General features: G+C 46.9%; 2 protein-coding genes across 3 annotated transcripts in view; one reads left to right on the top strand and one right to left on the bottom strand.

Annotated features, from left to right (window-relative positions):
- The window catches only part of LOC147096453 (nuclear factor 7, ovary-like), a 145,382-nt gene that overhangs the window by 78,831 nt on the left and 46,840 nt on the right, over positions 1-19,711 (bottom strand). The gene's annotated exons all lie outside the window — the stretch shown is intronic.
- LOC147096454 (nuclear factor 7, brain-like) overlaps positions 1-19,711 on the top strand; it is a 42,769-nt gene that overhangs the window by 9,118 nt on the left and 13,940 nt on the right. Inside the window, exon 4 of the mRNA XM_085975255.1 lies at positions 4,444-4,573. Within this exon, the coding sequence (XP_085831381.1) occupies positions 4,444-4,573 (130 nt within the window). The remainder of the gene's footprint in view (positions 1-4,443; positions 4,574-19,711) is intronic.

The following is a 19,711-nucleotide window of genomic DNA, read 5'->3' as shown; positions in this document are numbered from 1 at the left end:
ACCAGTGTTGGTTTAAGAACCAAGAATGCAGAGCGTGTGGCAGGCTTGGCCACATAGCTAAAGTATACCGGTCAGGAAAGAATACCAGCAACAAAAAGTCACCGCAAGGAAAATACATAAAGGTACACAAGGTGACAAAGAACAGTTCAAACGAACAGAAGTCAGATTCAGACGCCAGCAGTAATGAACTGGGTAGCTTAAGAGTACACAACGTTGGTAAGGATGCAGATCTCCAGACAATTTGGGTCACTCTTCAGATAGCAGGAGTCCAAGTAAAGATGGAGTTGGACACTGGATCGGCATTGACGGTCATGAATAAGAAAGATTACAAAAGGTTATTCCAACATATTCCCCTACGGGATATGGAGATTATATTGAAAACATACACGGGGCAAAGAGTGTACCCCATCGGAAAGATAGAGGTAAAAGTGGTCCACAAGGGCAAAGAAAGCCAAGTAATGGACTTATATGTGCTACCTGAAGGAGGTCCACCACTACTGGGACGGGAGTGGATTAGGAAAATGAATATGGACTGGCACTCCTTAAAGGCACTAACGGTAGATTCCGGGGAAACAGATGTCAAACCTAAACGATTGTCCAGAATATTGGATGATGCTAAAGAGGTGTTCCAGCAGGGACTGGGAACACTGAGAGGAATTACGGCAAACATCAAGATTGATGAACATGCACACCCAAAATTTTTCAAATCCAGACCGGTACCCTATGCAATACGACCTGCTGTAGAAGCGGAACTGGAAGCGCTAGAACGTTCAGGTGTACTGTCTAAGGTAGATTGGAGTGAGTGGGCTACGCCCATTGTTCCCGTTATGAAACGTCCTTCGAGCAGCAAGCCAGGAGAACCAGGGAAGGTTCGCATCTGTGGAGACTTCAAGATCACCGTTAATCCGGTGCTTCACACGGTGCAGTATCCGCTTCCGCAGATTGAGGATATTTTTGCTTCGTTGTCTGGCGGGAAACACTTCACCAAGATAGACCTGGCGCAGGCGTACTTGCAGATGGAGGTTGAAGAAGAGTCACGCCAGTACCTCACGATCAACACGCATAGAGGTTTGTACCGGTATAATAGGCTGGTTTTTGGAGTGGCATCGGCTCCAGCAATTTGGCAGAGGGCCATGGAGCAGGTATTACAGGGAATTCCAGGCACACAATGTTACCTGGACGATATTCTGATTACAGGAGATGGTGATGAAGAACACCTCGCAAACTTGGAACTGGTGCTCAACAGACTGAAAGAGTGTGGACTTCGAGTTAATCGGCAGAAATGTGAGTTCTTTCAGAAGCGGATCTCATACTGTGGTCATGTCATTGACCGGGAGGGGCTTCATAAGTCTCCTGACAAGATAGAGGCAGTTGTAAAGGCTCCCGCTCCGGATAATGTCTCTCAGTTGAGGTCGTTTCTAGGATTGATTAACTATTACCATAAGTTTCTACCAAATCTATCCACGGTACTGCACCCGCTGAACGCTCTTTTACAGAAGGGGTACCATGGGAATGGAGCGAAAACTGTAAGAAGGCATTTCACAAAAGCAAAGAATTGATCACCTCAGAGGAAGTGTTGGCTCACTTCAACCCGACACTGCCTATTCGGTTGGCTTGTGATGCTTCTCCATATGGTATTGGGGCAGTACTCTCACACAAGTTGCCAAATGGCACGGAAAGGCCAGTCGCGTTTGCATCCAGATCATTGACCTCCGCTGAGCGCAACTATGCGCAGATCGATAGGGAGGCTCTCAGCCTTGTATGGGGAGTGAAGAAGTTTAATCATTACCTGCAGGGCCAAAAATTCACACTTCTGACAGACCATCAGCCGTTGGTATCCATTTTTAACCCTAAGAAGGGTGTTTCGGTGATGACAGCACAGAGACTCCAGAGATGGTCCCTTTTCCTAGGGGCACATTAATATCAAATAGAATTCAAAGGTACAAAGCAGCATGGCAATGCTGATGGGCTGTCGCGCCTGCCACTACCTGAAGAAGAAGAGACGACGAAAGTTGACCCTGTTGAGTTATTTCATTTGACCATCATCGAGTGTTTACCAGTCACCAATGCAAGTATTGAAAGAAAAACCAGGAACGACCCGACACTGTCCCGAGTCTACGAGGTGACAGTGAAGGGATGGCCAACACATGGTGATCCTCTGTTACCGGCATTCTCGGCAAGGCGAGACCAGCTGTCCGTCTGCCATGGTACTTTGATGTACGGGACAAGAGTGATTATTCCTCCCAAGTTAAGGGAAAGAGTTCTAAAGGAACTGCATGAAGGTCATCTGGGGGGAGTTAAGATGAAAAGTCTTGCTAGGGCTTATGTATGGTGGCCGGGTATTGACCAACAGATAGAGGAGTTGACGAAAAGCTGCGCTGGGTGCCAAAAAGTGCAAAATGCACCTCCGATCGCACCGCTACACCCATGGGAATGGCCTTCAGCCCCATGGCAACGCGTACATATTGACTTTGCTGGTCCATTCATGGACTCCATGTTCCTAATTGCGGTGGACGCACATTCCAAATGGCCAGAAGTGATCAAGATGAATACTACTACTTCAGAAAAGACAATTGCGGTGTTAAGAACAATATTCGCAAGGAACGGATTGCCAGAACAGATATGTTCGGACAACGGACCACAGTTCGTGTCGGAAGAATTCCAAAAATTCTTAAAGAAGAATGGGGTGAAACATTATACCTCTGCCCCATATCATCCGGCAACAAACGGGTTGGCCGAGAGATTTGTCCAAACATTCAAAAAGGCAATAAAGGCCATGAATGATGATCAGATTCCGCTACAACACAAGGTGGACAATTTCCTAATGGCATATCGAAACGCCGCTCATGCAGTGACTAACCAAAGTCCTGCCATGATGTTTTATAACAGGAGGTTGCGGTCCAGGTTGGACTTGTTAAAACCAAATGTGCGGAGGGAAGTGGAAAACAAACAGTTCCGGCATATTAATAACAAGACCACTCGAAGTTTCGATGTAGGACAACCAGTGTTGGCAAGGGACTATGGAAACGAAAAATGGCAGTCCGGAACAATTCGGGCCAGACAAGGACCTCTGATGTACACAGTAGATATTGGTAACAATGTGATAAGGCGTCATGCGGATCAACTGGTAGAATCAAGAGCAAGGGTCGAACCGATGGTTGCGACAGAGACAACTGTGGAAGACGTTAATGAACCTGAAGCATCTACCTCGGCAGGGACTGTACCTGATGATGACGTCCAATACATAGGAAACCAACTAGAGGAGTCACCTCAGCAACAAGAATCAGAGACCACTGAAAGGCGTCATCCAACCAGAATCAGAAGGCCTCCTGAGAGACTGAACCTTTGAACTGTTTATACCTGAAGTTATATATGTATATATGTTATTATGTTATGTTAAATGGGGATATGACTGTTAAGCTAAAAAGGGAGGATTGTGGTGTATGTAACCTGTTCCACCTTAAGAGAACTTAAGCCTGTTCCACCTTAAGAGATGTACTACTTTCTCTGGCTGCTGTATACGTAATACCGGTGGTGACCACCGGTATATAAGTACTGTGTAGTGATATTGCTGTTAGTATAGCCCTAACCTCCAACTAGTAAAGACCTGTTGAAACGTTATTCTTGTAGTCTGTGTCAGTAATTAATCTTAAATACAACTAGAACACACAGACTTAACAGAAACCATCCTTTTGCCTAAATGTCTTCTGTGAAACTCGTGAGAATACATATTGCTGTGCACAACATTAAAAGTAACTCTTCTTTCCCTACATACTTTCTGTGGAACGAAATGGTCGAACAGTCACGCTGCTCCAGTTATCCCTAGTCTTCTCTCCAGGTGTGCAAAGATAAATAAAAGATGATTAAATGTGACTTCGCACAGGTTTGCAGTTATGCTAAACCCAGAGTATGAGAGTACCTACTGGAGGCAGCCTCATATCTGTTAACTTTGCTACAAGGTGAAACATCACTGTTAGGTGTCTGGTAATTGTCATCTTCATACCTGGGAACAGTAACTGGCCGTGCAATAATATACAAATACACACCCAGATTTTATATTTTTAGCTGTATTGTTCTCGCCCACAGTTCGCCACGTGTCTGCCAACTCTTTGTTCCACAGATTGATGCAGTCAAGACATTTACCATGGAAATATCCATTGTGGCAACGCTACAACCGATGGAATAAATGAATGCATTTTCAATGGAAGCCACGTTTTCAGCAGGAAGAAAACCGTGCAATTCTACTTTTCCAACTTCATTTCCCGGTGTTAATCCATACGCGTCACGCGGTCCTGTCGCTGTTTGTTTGGGGCTGTTCCTCCCACTGACACAGCTGAAATATTTCACACTTGGTGTCATGTTGCAGTGTGTGATGCTGAATTCTGAATTTCTGCTCCCAGACCCTGACTGTGAACTCAGATCCGTGTTTCTGTTTTATTTCAGGAGGCAGCTTCCCGGAAAAGAAGGTATGACGTTGTCTGTTCATTGGTCAGCGGGGAGCTGTCACTGGGAATATTCAAAGGTCCTTTACAGTACACAACCTGGAAAGAAATGAGGGGCAGCATCATCCCAGGTAAAGAGTTTTCCGTGTCCCCTATTTCAGTTCATTGTGTGAATGCATCTAAATAACGAAATGCATCTACAGTATTTGGACAAATGGGAAGAAAAAGAAAACACAAAATATTCTCCACAAAGGATTTGAAACTGCTTTGTGAGATCAGTGTAAGTGCCTCTGTTCTATCGCCACTCCCAGTGATGACTGTGCTGTAATGAAGGGTTGTACTTTATTTGTTGCTACTGCCATGGAACAATGTTGTAACCCTCCAGACTAAGGGATTATGATAAAGCACCAAGAGAATAGCCAGATCACAATAAACATAAAGGATACAAATTAAGGATTCTTGAGGAATTTGCATATTTTACAATTCTCTAAGAATTATTCCTCTCTTAAACAACTACCTTAATTCAGCGAATTTGAAATAAGTAACACAGTTATAGTGTCCAGTTAATAACGTGACCAGTTTTAACATAAATCCAACAAACTGATTAGGTAGATGAATTCACAGCGCAAAGAGATGTAAATGGATACGATATAATTGCAATTACGGAGACATGGCTGGGAGCTGAATATCCAAGGATATTCAATATTTAGGAAGGACAGGCAACAAGGAAAAGGAGGTGAGGTGGCATTGTTAGTAAAAAATGAAATCCGAGCAATAGTGAGAAAGGATATTGACTCAGAAAATCAAGATGTAGAATCAGTCTGGGTGGAGCTACGAAGCACCAAGGGGCAGAAAACATTGGTGGGAGTTGTCTATAGGCCTCCAAACCATAGTGGTAATGTAGGGGATGGCATCAAAAAGGAAATTAGAGATGCATGTAACAAGGGTACTACAGTAATCATGGGAGACTTTTGTGGTGTATGTGCCTTTTAGAGCCCCAGGTGTGCGTAATGCCGGTAATTGCCACTTGGGCTATATAAGCCTGTGTATTGTGTATATCCTTTAGAACCCCCCCCAGGCTTGCTTAGTAAATACCTATGAACCAACTCCTGTCTTCAGTGTCTTTATCTACACACGGACACTACAGTGGCGACGAAGTGGAAACGGACTTACCTGCAATTCGGCAGCACCTCAAGGACATCGATTCCTCCAGCGTCCAGAAGACTCAAGGAAGTAAGAGAAACTGTGGTTTCACCAGCTGGCCAAGCTGGTGGCAGGTACTGCGCTAATCCTTCCTGGGCGTCAGGCTGGGGCTCCAGCGGCGGGCTCTACAGCTGAGACAGGCAGTGAAATCGGAGGCAAGCAATAACGGACTGGGAGGGTGCACTCGGGAGACGGCCGGCGCGGCAAGCAGGTCAGCGTTTAGACCTCCGTCGGGAACGAGTCTCCAACAGTGAATAAACGGAAACCACAGTAAAACAGCGTTGTTATCGGTAGCAGCGGCGGGAAAGCGCAGGAAGCGCCATATCGTTGCTACAGAGAAAAAAAAAGCACGGGAAGCGCCATATCTTTTTTGAAATGCCTAAGTCTGGCAATATTGATGCTTTTGATAACGAAACAGAGCCTAACTTTGGCAATATTGATGTTTTTGATAACAAGATAGAGGATTGGACCACATATGTAGAAAGAGTGGAGGTGTTTTGCACCGCAAATGGAATAGAAGATGAAAAAAAAGCTTCAGTGCTTCTGGATCTAATGGGCGCAGAAACATACAAGCTGTTACGCAACTTAATCACTCCAGCCGAACCGATGGACAAGAATTTTGAGGAGATTGTTGATACCCTACACTGCCAATTCGAGGCAGGACTGGCAGATTCTCTGCAAGACAAATTCATCTGCGATCCCCTAAGTGTAGAAACACAAAAAAAGGTATCTTCTGGAAAAGATTTAACACTGGACAAGGCTTTCAGTGCAATAGGAGCGGCAAAGATACAGCAAAGGCCACAGGACTTCGGCACCCATGAAATGACACGGGGTTTCGAGAGATGTTATCGCTGCGGCAGATCCAACCATGACCAGAGGGATTGCTGGTTCAAAGAAAAAGCATGCAGGCGATGCGGAAAGATGGGACACATTCCACGTGTATGCCAATCTGAAAATAAAAAATCCACTAACGGGAAAAGAATCAATAAGGAAAAGCACAGAAAGGTACAAATGATGACGGACAGTAGCTCCAAAGACCAGAAGAGCGATAGCGACTCCGGGAACAAGAGACTAAGCTCTCTCAAATTACATAATGTAATTGCCAATGAAGATTACCAGACCATTTGGGTTACCCTCATAATAGCAGGGTCCCCAGTTAAAATGGAGCTAGATACAGGATCAGCTCTAACCGTAATAAATCGACGAGATTACGAGAGGTTATTTTCGCATATACCTCTAAAAGACACATCCATTATCTTAAAAACATATACGGGGCAGAAAGTATACCCCAAAGGAAAAATAAAGGTGCCTGTGGTATACAACGGCAAAGAAATACAAAAGTTGTATTTATACATTCTACAAGATGGTGGTCCACCGTTGTTGGGACGTGAATGGATAAGGAAGATACGTTTAGACTGGCACTCCATTCAGGCACTGACGGTGACCAGTAAGGAAAAAAACAATGATGACATCATACCTGAACGATTAAAAGACATCTTGGCCAACGCCAAAGAAGTGTTTCAAGAGAAACTAGGAACCTTGAAAGGCATCACCACCTCAATAAAAGTGGAAGATGCAGCAATTCCAAAAAATTTTAAGGCAAGACCGGTGCCATACGCAATACGTCCGGCAGTCGAGGCAGAGCTGGAGAATTTGGAAAAGGCAGGCGTATTATCCAAAATAGATTGGAGCGAATGGGCAACACCCATCGTTCCAGTCATGAAAAAAGCATTGAAAAATAACTCTGAGGAACAGAGAAAAATTCACATCTGTGGGGACTTTAAGGTGACTGTAAACCCGGTCCTTCACACGGTACAGTATCCTCTTCCGAGGATAGAAGATATTTTCGCCTCACTATCCGGAGGAAAACGTTTCACAAAAATTGACTTGGCACAGGCATATCTACAGATGGAGGTTGAGGAGACCTCTAAAAAGTATCTCACAATAAACACACACAAAGGCCTGTACCAGTACAATCGACTGGTTTTTGGAGTAGCATCAGCTCCAGCCATCTGGCAAAGAGCTATGGAGCAAGCCCTGCAAGGGATTCCGGGGACTCAATGCTACCGAGACGACATCCTTATAACAGGAGAAAACGACAACGAGCACCTTGCCAATTTGGAGCAGGTGCTCACTAGGCTGAAAGAACGGGGCCTACGAGCAAATCGCCCCAAGTGCGAATTTTTCCAAAATCAGATATCATATTGTGGCCACATAATTAATAAGGAAGGGTTGCATAAGTCACCTGAAAAAATTGAAGCAGTTATAAAAGCCCCAGCACCTGAAAATGTTTCACAATTGAGGTCATTCCTGGGATTAATAAATTACTATCATAAATTTTTACCGAACTTATCAACTATTCTACACCCTCTTAATGATCTTCTACACACAGGAGTGATTTGGAAATGGAACAAAGACTGTAAACGTGCCTTCCATAAATGTAAAGACTTAATCACATCCGAGAAAGTTTTGGCTCATTACAACCCATCACTACCAATCAGACTGGCATGCGATGCATCCCCTTACGGCATAGGAGCGGTATTGTCCCATAGATTCCCTGATGGCTCGGAACGGCCGATAGCTTTTGCGTCACGCTCATTGAACTCAGCTGAGCGTAACTATTCCCAGATAGACAGGGAAGCACTCAGCCTGGTATGGGGAGTGAAGAAATTCAACCATTACCTACACGGACAAAAATTTACCTTGCTGACTGACCATCAACCCCTCATCTCCATATTCAACCCTAAGAAAGGTGTCCCCATTATGACGGCACAAAGACTACAGAGGTGGTCCCTTTTTCTAGGGGCACACCAATACAACATTGAATACAAAGGGTCAAAACAGCATGGGAATGCTGACGGTTTATCGCGCCTGCCGTTGCCAACGATAGAAGAGGCACCTACAGTAGACCCAGTAGAGATATTCCACTCTACCATAGTGGAATGTCTACCGGTGACAAATTCTGCCATTGAAAGGGAGACCAGAAATGACCCTACTCTCTCACGGGTCTACGATTTAACAATGAAGGGATGGCCAGCACATGGCGAACCACTGTTGCCAGCATTCTCACAAAGAAGAGAACAGCTCTCAGTGTGCCGAGGAACCTTGATGTGTGGATCCAGAGTGGTGATTCCACCCAAACTCCAGGATAAAGTGCTAAAGGAGCTTCACGAGGGGCATCTGGGTGGAGTGAAAATGAAGAACCTAGCTAGGGCGTTTGTATGGTGGCCAGGTATCGATGGAGACATTGAAGACATGACCAAGAGCTGCCTAGGATGCCAGAAGGTCCAAAATGCTCCGCCACAGGCCCCTCTACATCCATGGGAGTGGCCCTCATCTCCCTGGCAAAGGGTGCACATCGACTTTGCTGGTCCATTTATGGACTCAATGTTCTTAATCGCAGTTGATGCACACTCCAAGTGGCCGGAGGTAATAAAGATGTCCTCCACCACCACGGAAAAAACCATCACAGTATTAAGGACCATATTTGCCAGGAATGGGCTGCCGGAACAGATATGTTCTGATAATGGACCGCAATTTGTGTCCGAAGAATTCAGAAAGTTCTTAAAGAACAATGGGGTAAAGCACTACACGTCCGCCCCATACCATCCCGCCACCAATGGATTGGCTGAAAGGTTTGTCCAGACCTTTAAGAAGGCCATAAAGGCCATGGGTAATGAAGACATAAAACTTCAGCACAAGGTGGATAACTTCTTATTTGCATATAGGAATGCAACACATATGGTTACAAACCAAACTCCCGCCATGATGTTCTACAATAGAAACCTAAGATGCCGGCTGGATTTGGTCAAGCCCAACATCCGAAGGGACGTGGAGAACCGGCAGTTTCAGGGCATGAATGAAAGGCCAACTAGGGCCTTCCAGATAGGCCAACCGGTTTTGGCCCGGGACTACCGTACCGAGAAATGGCAGCCTGGAACTATCTGCACACGACTAGGACCACTGATGTATACCGTGGACATTGGAGAAAGCATAATAAGGCGCCATGCTGACCAAATCATCAAGTCATCCGAAAAGGGACAACCTACACCACCACGCTATACATCTAACGATGAAGTAGAGATACCCATATCTACCTCCGATCCGGTGATACTGGAACCCGATGAACCCGACACTGGCCTTCAAGCCGAATCAGCCTTGCCAGAAGAACCTACTACACCACCAGAAACTACTACACCCCCGAGGCGTTATCCGGACCGAGTCAGAAAGCCTCCTGAGAGACTAACTTATAATTAATTAATGCAGCAATGTATATTATTTTGCATATAACATGTAATTAATAATTACTTAAAATATGATGTACTAGTTAGCTAGAAGGGGAGGAATTGTGGTGTATGTGCCTTTAAGAGCCCCAGGTGTGCGTAATGCCGGTAATTGCCACTTGGGCTATATAAGCCTGTGTATTGTGTATATCCTTTAGAACCCCCCCCAGGCTTGCTTAGTAAATACCTATGAACCAACTCCTGTCTTCAGTGTCTTTATCTACACACAGACACTACAACTTTAATCAACATATAGACTGGCCAAACCAAATTAGCAATAATACTGTGGAGGATGAATTCTTGGAGTGTGTACGAGATGGTTTTTTAGACCAGTACATTAAGGAGCCAACTAGGGAACAGGCTATCCTAGATTGGGTATTGTGCAATGAGAAGGGGTTAATTAATAATCTTCTTGTCCAGGCTCCTTTAGGGAAGAGTGACCATGACATGATAGAATTCTTCATTAAGATGGAAAGTGAAGAATTCTTCATTAAGATGGAAAGTGAAGAAGTCCAATCCGAAACTAGGGTCCTAAATTAAACAAAGGAAACTACGATGGTATGAGGAGTGAGTTGGCTCGGACAGATTGGGGAGCTTGACGGTGGATAGGCAATGGCTCACATTTCAGAAACGAATGCATGAATTGCAACAGTTATACATTCCTTTCTGGCACAAAAACACAAAAGCAAAAGCGGCCCAACCATGGCTAACAAAAGAAATTAAGGATAGTATTAAATCCAAAGAGGAGTCATATAATGTTGCCAGAAAAAGTAGCAAGCCTGAGGATTGGGAGCAGTTTAGAGTTCAGCAGAAAAGGACCAAGAGATTGAGCAAGAGGGGAAAAATAGAGTATGAGAGTAAACTTCCAAGGAACATAAAAGAGGACTGTAAAAGCTTCTACAAGTATGTAAAAAGAAAAAGATTAGTGAAGACAAATGTAGGTCCCTTACAGTCAGAAACGGGAGAATTTATAATGGGGAACAAGGAAATGGCACAGCAATTAAACAAATACTTTGGTTCTGTCTTCATGGAAGAGGACACAAATAACTTCCCAGAAATGCGAGGGAACCAAGGGTCTAGTGAGAAGGAGGAATTAAAGGAAATTAGTATTAGGCAAAAAATAGTGCTGGAGAAATTAATGGGACTGAAAACTGATCAATCCCCAGGACCTGATAATCTGAATCCCAACGTATTAAAAGAGGTAGCCATGGAAATGGTGGGTGCATTGGTTGTCATCTTCCAAAATTCGATAGATTCTGGAACAGTTACTGCAGCTTGGAGGGTGGCAAATGTAACCCCACTATTTAAAAAAGGAGGGAGAAAGAAAACTGGGAAATACAGACCGGTTAGCCTAACATCAGTAGTAGGGAAAATGCTAGAGTCTATTATAGAAACATAGAAGATAGGAGCAGGAGTAGGCCATTCGGCCCCTCGAGCCTGCTCCGCCATTCAATGAGATCATGGCTGATCATCCAAATTCAGTACCCTGTCCCTGCCTTCTCCCCATATCCCTTGATCCCTTTAGCCTTAAGAAATATATCCAACTCCTTCTTGAATATATTTAATGAACTGGCCTCCACCGCCCTCTGTGGCAGAGAATTCCATCGGTTCACCACTCTCTGGGTGAAGAAATTCCTCCTCATTTCAGTCCTAAATGGCTTACCCCTTATCCTTATACTGTGACCCCTGGTTCTGGACTCCCTGGCCATCAGAAACATCCTTCCTGCATCTAGTCTGTCCAGGCCTGACAGAATTTTATAGGTTTTGATGAGATCCCCTCTCAATCTTCTAAACTCCAGTGAGTATAAGCCCAATCGACACAATTTCTCCTCATACGTCATTCCTGCCATCCCAGGTATCAGCCTGGTGAATCTTCGCTGCACTCCTTCCATGGCAAGAATGTCCTTCCTCAGATAAGGCGACCAAAACTGCACACAATACTCAAGGTGCGGTCTCACCAAGGCCCTGTACAGCTGCAGCAAGACATCCTTGTTCCTGTAATCGAACCCTCTTGCTACGAAGGCCAGCATACCATTTGCCTTCTTAACCGCCTGCTGCACCTGCATGCTTCCCTTCAGCGACTGGTGCACAAGAACACCCAGGTCTCTTTGCACTTCCTCTTCTCCCAATCTATTGCCATTCAAATAATAATCTGCCTTCCTGTTTTTGCCACCAAAGTGGATAACCTCACATTTATCCACATTATAGTGCATTTGCCATGTTTCTGCCCAATCACCCAACCTGTCCAAATTGTACTGGAGTTTCACGACATCCTCCTCACAGCATACCCTCACACCCAGCTTTGTGTCGTCTGCAAATTTGGAGATATTACATCCAATTCCCTCGTCCAGATCATTAATGTATACTGTGAACAGCTGGGGTCCTAGGATCGATCCTTGCGGTACCCCACTAGTCACTGCCTGCCACTTGGAAAATGACCCGTTTATTTCAACTCTCTGCTTTCTATCCGCCAACCAGTTCTCTATCCAAGTCAATAACTTGCCCCCAATCCCATGTGCCTTAATTTTGCACGCTAATCTCTTATGCGGGACCTTATCGAAAGCCTTCTGAAAGTCCAAATACACCACATCCACTGGTTCTCCCTTATCTATTTTACCAGTTACATCCTCTCAAAATTCCAGTAGATTAGTCAAGCACGATTTACCTTTTGTAAATCCATGTTGACTTTGTCCGATCCTGTCGCTGCTTTCCAAGTGCTCTGCTATTACATCTTTTAAAATGGACTTTAGCATTTTCCCCACTACTGATGTCAGGCTTACTGGTCTATAATTCCCCGCTTTTTCTCTACCACCTTTTTTGAATAGTGGGGTAACATTAGCTACCCTCCAATCCATGGGAACTGTTCCAGAGTCTATCGAGTTCTGGAAGATGACCAGCAATGCATCTACTATTTATAGGGCCACTTCCTTAAGTACCCTAGGATGTAGATTATCAGGTCCTGGGGATTTATTGGCCTTCAGTCCCATCAATTTTCCAAACACCATTTCCCTACAAATACTGATTTCTTTCAGTTCCACCCTTTCATCAGACCCTATTTTCTCCGGCATCTCTGGGAGGTTATTTGTGTCCTCCTTTGTGAAGACAGCCCAAAATATGTATTTAATTGGTCTGCCATTTCTTTGTTCCCCATTATAAATTCCCCTGATTCTGACTGCAAGGGACCTACGCTTGACTTCACCAATCCTTTTCTCTTCACATATCTATAAAAGTTTTTACAGTCAGTTTTTATGTTCCCTGAAAGCTTACTCTCATATTCTATTTTCCCCTTCTTAATTAATCCCTTTGTCCTCCTATGTTGAATCCTAAACTGCTCCCAATCCTCAGGATTATTGCTTTTTTCTGGCCAATTTATATGTCCTCTCCTTGGATCTTATGCTATCCCTAATTTCCCTTGTTAGCCACAGTTGAGTCACCTTTTTTGTTTTATTTTTATGCCAAACTGGGATGAACAAATTCTGTAGTTCATCCATTCGGTCTTTGAATGTTTGCCATTGCCTATCCACCGTCAACCCTTTGAGTGACATTCTCCAATCAATCTTACCCAACTCGCTCCTCAGACCATCGTAGTTTCCTTTATTTAAATTTACGACTCTAGTCTCTGAGTCAACTACTTCATTCTCCATCTTAATGAAGAATTCGATCATATTATGATCGCTCCGACCCAAGGGGCCTCGTACAACAAGATTGCTAATTAATCCTTTCTCGTTACAAAAAATTCCCAGTCTAAGATGGCCTGATCTCTGGTTGGTTCCTCGACATATTGGTCCAGGAAACCATCCCGTAAACACTCCAGGAATTCCTCCTCCACAGTATTGTTACTAATTTGGTTAGCCCAATCTATATGTAGATTAAAGTCACCCATGATGACTGCTGTGCCCTTATTGCACGCTTCTTTAATTTCCCTTTTAATGCCATCCCCAACCTCCGCCTTACTGTTTGGAGGTCTATATACCACTCCCACTAACGTTTTCTGCCCCTTAGTATTTCTCAATTCTACCCATACAGATTCCACATCATCAGAGCTAATATCCTTCCTTACAATTGTGTTAATCCCTTCTTTAACCAGTAATGCTACCCCACCTCCCTTTCCTTTTTGCCTATCTTTCCTGAATATCGAATACCCCTGGATGTTGAGTTCCCAGCCTTGGCCATCCGTGAGCCACATTTCCGTAATCCCAACCAAATCATATTCGTTTACCTCTATTTGCGCAGCCAATTCATCCACCTTATTACGAATGCTCTTCGCATTAAGACACAAAGCCTTCAGGCTTGTTTTTTTAATGCTCTTAGACCTATTAGAGTTATTATTTACTGTGGCCACATTTGATTTAAACCGTTGATTTCTCTGACTGCCACTTTTGTTTTTCTCCTTCCTATCTTTTGCTTTTGTCCTTGTTTCCCTTTCCTCTGTCTCCCTGCTCAGGTTCCCAACCCCCTGCCATTTTAGTTTAAACCCTCCCCCAGAGCACTAGCAAACACTCCCCCTAGGACATCGGTCCCGGCCCTGCCCAGGTGCAAACCGTACGGTTTGAACTGGTCCCACCTCCCCCAGAACCAGTTCCAATGTCCCAGGAACTTGAATCCCTCCCCCTTGCACCATTCCTCTAGCCACGTATTCACCTGAAATATCCTTCTATTTCTACTCTGACTAGCACGTGGCACTGGTAGCAATCCTGAGATTACTACCTTTTGAGGTCCTATTTTTTAATTTACCTCCTAACTCCCTATATTCCGCTTTTAGGTCCTCATCCCGCTTTTTACCTATATCGTTGGTGCCTACATGCACCACGACAACTGGCTGTTGATGTGATAACAGGACACTTAGCAAATATCAACGGGATTAGACAAAATTAACATGGATTTATGAAAGGGAAATCGTGCTTGACAAACCTACTGGAGTTTTTTGAGGATGTAACTAGTGGAATAGATAAGGGAGAACCAGTGAATGTGGTGTATTTGGATTTTCAGAAGGTCTTTGATAAAGTCCCACATAAGAGGTTCGTGTGCAAAATTAAAGCACATGGAATTGGGGGTAATATACTGGCATGGATTGAAAATTGTTTAACAGACAGGAAGCAGAGAGTTTGAATAAATGGGTCTTTTTCGGGGTGGCAGGCAGTGACTAGTGGGGTACTGCAGGGATCAGTGCTTGGGCCCCAGCTATTCACAAAATATATATCAATGGTTTGGATGAGGGAACCAAATGTAATATTTCCAAGTTTGCTGATGACACAAAACTAGGTGGGATTATGAGTTGTGAAGAGGATGCAAAGAGGCTTCAAGGCGATTTAGACAAGTTGAGTGAGTGGGCAAATACATGGCAGATGCAGTATAACATGGATAAATGTGAAGTTATCCACTTCGGTAGGTCAAACAGAAAGGTAGAGTATTAATTAAATGGTGATAGATTGGGAAATGCTGATGTACAAAGGGACCTGGGTGTCCTTGTACACCAGTCACTGAAAGCAAACATACAGGCGCAGCAAGCAGTTAGGAAGGCAAATGGTATGTTGGCCTTCATTGCAAGAGGATTTGAGTACAGGAGCAAGGATGTCTTACTGCAGTTATACAGGGCCTTGGTGAGAGCACACCTGGAGTACTGTGTGCAGTTTTGGTCTCCTTACCTAAGAAAGGATATACTTGCCATAGAGGGAGTGCAGCGAAGGTTCACCAGACTGATTCCTGGGATGGCAGGACTGTCGTGTGAGGAGAGATTGGGTCGACTAAGCCTGTATTCACTAGAGTTTAGAAGAATGAGAGGGCATCTCATTGGAATGTATAAAATTCTGACAGGGCTAGACAGACTGGATGCAGGGAGGATGTTTCCCCTGGCTGAGGGGCCTAGAACGAGTGGTCACAGTCTCAGGATACGGGGTAGGACATTTAGGACTGAGATGAGGAGACATTTCTTCACTGGGAGGGTGGTGAACCTGTGGAATTCTCTGTGGAGGCCAAGTCACGTAATATATTTAAGAAGGAGATATATTTCTAGACACAAAAGGCATCAAGGGATATGGGGAGAGAGCGGGAATATGGTGTTGAGATAGAGGATCAGCCATAATGATATTGAATGGCGGAGCAGGCTCGAAGGGCCGAATGGCCTACTCCTGCTTCTATGTTTCTATGATTATAACTGTTGGAGCTAAAGCCAGTCCCAGTCTTGCGGAAACTGCACAGGGAGTACTGTTTAGCAATCGAAGCCAGAATCACTGGAGAATTTCCAATCACCATCCCTAGGACACCTCTCCCTTACAAGTGTGGGTTCTCCTCTACCAGCATCACTCACTGCCCTTCGCCGCCTCTATATAGTGGATTCAGCTGTGATGGTAACGGACCCTCTCTGCCCTCTGGAACTTGGTACCACACCATGGGACATACTGGAGATAGACAGAAGTCGGATGCTAATGCAGTTATATGTAAGCTATTGATACAGATGTATATCTAATATATCTATAAACACACATCAAAGATGTTGGCCTAGAAATTCAGTGTAGCCACTTTTGGGGCGGTAAAGTCGGGCGGTCGCTAAAGTTAGCGCCCGCCGGAAACTGCAGGTCACTTCGCCGAAATTCAGTAGATCTGGCCAAGAGTTTGGGCAAGCGCTGAAACTGGCGTTGCACTCCTATCTTCAGGCGCTAAGCCGGCGGTGCGAACTGATAACGCCGAGGCCGGGCGCAGCGCAGGTGCGGTCATGTTTTGATTGACAGCAGACACCCTGACGCCGGCCAGCTCTTAAAGGGGGAAGGGTCAACTTTGTCTGCAGCCACGCCCGGATAGTGGAGCCCTGCAGCTAGGCCTGAACACTGCTGGTGGACCCAAATAGCGCCTGAAGCCATGCAGAAGGCCCGTGAACGAGCGCAGCGCTTCTCCCAGCATGCTTTGAGGGTGCTGGTTAGGGGGTTGGAAAGGTACAAAGAGATCTTGTGCCCGGACAGTGGCAAGAAGGCTCCCAGGAGGCAGTACAGGAGAGCCTGGAGGAAAATCGCCCACAGGGTGTCAGTCAACAGCGATGTCCCCAGGACTGGTGACCAATGCCGCAAGAAGTACAACGACCTCACTCGGATGGTGAAGGTGAGTACCCTTTCCAGTGTCCTCCTCATCCTTGCATGTGCACCTCACATTATGGGCAAAGGAACCTCAAAGGCCTAATGGCCAGCCCTCCTCCCGCAGCTATGGCGCTGGCATGATCCTCAATAGCACTTTCTGCATTTAACACACTGGCCAAGCTATTCGACCATGGGAGGCAGTGCACCCAGCAACAGGGCACCACACTGGCCAAGCTATTCCACCATGGGAGGCAGTGCACACAACAACAGGCCACCACACTGGCCAAGCTATTCCACCATGGGAGGCAGTGCACACAACAACAGGCCACCACAATGGCCAAGCTATTCCACCATGGGAGGCAGTGCACACAACAACAGGCCACCACAATGGCCAAGCTATTCCACCATGGGAGGCAGTGCACACAACAACAGGCCACCACAATGGCCAAGCTATTCCACCATGGGAGGCAGTGCACACAACAACAGGCCACCACAATGGCCAAGCTATTCCACCATGGGAGGCAGTGCACACAACAACAGGCCACCACAATGGCCAAGCTATTCCACCATGGGAGGCAGTACACACAACAACAGGCCACCACAATGTACTTAGAGGCCGTCCTTTCTCTTGCAGGCCAAGATGGCCCGGAATTTGAAGAGCCAGAATGTCACCGGGGGAGGCCGTGCCCAGTTCCAGGAGCTCAGTGAGCTGGAGGAGAGCGTGGCTCGACTCATGCGTGGCCGGGTGGTTGGCCCTGTTGCCATTGGAGATGCCGACCCTGTGCTGCGACCCAATGGTAAGGACATGACCGTTTGGACCTCTCTCGTTCCCCTAGCGCATCAGATCTACATCCTTTGCCACTGTCCGACCAATGCGCTGAATGCCACCACTCATGCCTCCCTCGCTGATGCCCTGTCCTCACTGTAAAGCTACTCTTGTGCCTTCCTGCTTTCAGCTGGTGAGGAGGAGGTCCCTGAAGCAGAGAGTGCCAGACCCTCGGAAGAGGAGGACGACGAGGACCAACAGGAAGGCGGCACATCGGGGGAAGCATCATCTGCGCCAGGGGATGGCAATGGAGGGGACACGTCTTGCCTGGAGGAGAGCCAGGGGGAAGTGTTGCAGGGGGGTGTAGCTCCTGGGCCCAGTGCCGTCCAGGCACGCGGGAAGGGTCGGGCAGAACGGCGGCCTTCTCCCCAGAGGGGGGAAGTGTTGCAGGGGAGGGCAGTTGCTGGGCCCAGTGGCGTCCAGGCACGCGGGAAGGGTCGGCCAGCTCGGCGGCCTTCTCCCCAGAGGGAGAGTCCGGCCTCCAGTCCGGAGACGGACCTCGCCCAGGAGGTGCGCCTCCTTGATCAAATGTCGGCGGATTCGGAACGGCGCCACAAGGAGTTCATGGGGGTTGTGGGACAGTTGCCTCAGGCCATTGAGTCCCTGGCTCATAGTGTGGCCGCTTTCGGGGAATCACAGGCCAGGGGTGTTGAGCAACTCGCGGCAGCACATGCCAGGGGTGTTGACCAACTCGCGGCAGCACAGGACAGGGTTGTCGAGCAACTCGCGGCAGCACAGGACAGGGGTGTCCACCAACTCGCGGCAGCGCAGGACAGGGGTGTCCACCAACTCGCGGCAGCGCAGGACGCGAGTCGCGAGTTCATGAGTGGTGCCGTGCAGACACTCACTGATCTGATGCGGGCACAGACCAGGGCAGTTCGGGCACTCACTTCTGCCACACTCGCTGTGTCGCGGAAGCATCGCCAGGGCACCCGCCGCCCTGCTGCAGCACAGCGGTCTGGCCTCCACCAGATTGCTGTGCTTGCTGCACTGCCAGCCCGGCCGAGTGCCAGTGTCTCTGGCGAACAGCGAGCGTGTGCCATCAGCCAGCTTGCCCCCATTGCTGCAGCCGCCACTGCAACTCCCCCAGCCAAGGTGCGACGAGCTGCTGCAAAGACTGATGCTGCGCAGCCACAGCTGCAGCAGTCAGCAGCCGGCCCCTCCAGGGCCGGACCTCGTCTAGGCCGACCCCCAAGGGCATCTGCCGTCACGCATTCTGCCCCTCAGGAGCCTTCCCCCAGCCTTGCAACACCCACAGGGCCCAGGTTGAGGCGGAGCAACAGGTCGGGCAGGGGCCGCACAAGGCTGCACAAGGACTCGCCCTCTCGGCACACCCAGTAGAGTATGGTGGCAACGGTGTTTTTTATATGGGGGTGTTTGTGTTGTGGGGGGGCCTTCTTTTGGTAAGGCCGAGGATGAAGGCCAATGTTTTTTTATATGGGGGTGTTTGTGTTCTGTTGTGGGGGGGGCTTCTTTTGGTAAGGCCGAGGATGAAGGCCAATTGGATGGGCAAGTTTTGTTATTCCTCCCCAGGTTGTGGGAGTGAGATATTCTTTTCACAGTTTTTTGGGGGTGTTGTCTGTTTTTCTGTTTCATGTGGGAAGGGCCCTGAGTTTGTTAAATAAAGCTTTTTATTTATTCAGTTTGTCCAGGTGTCATGTTTCCAGTGGTTGTTGCGTTAAGCGGCTGAGGGCTTGCAGAGCGGCTGCATTCAGGTGCGTTCATTGCCACAAGCCATTCCCTGACAGGGGGCCTAGAAGTGTCGTTCAATAAGCCGCCGGCGGACGGCCCTTGGACCTTGTGGCTCCCTCCTGGGCTGGTACTCCTCCTCCTCCTCCTCATGGTCCTCCTGCGCGTCCTCCTGAGGTGGTGGTGCTACGTCAGGTGGCA

The sequence above is a fragment of the Somniosus microcephalus genome, unplaced genomic scaffold (assembly GCF_052327205.1).
Source record: "Somniosus microcephalus isolate GS21.2 unplaced genomic scaffold, FLI_Smic_1.0 unresolved_chr1, whole genome shotgun sequence".
Lineage (NCBI taxonomy): Eukaryota > Metazoa > Chordata > Chondrichthyes > Squaliformes > Somniosidae > Somniosus > Somniosus microcephalus.
Note: the sequence above shows the minus strand (reverse complement) of the source record. Positions and strands in the feature narration are given on the sequence as shown.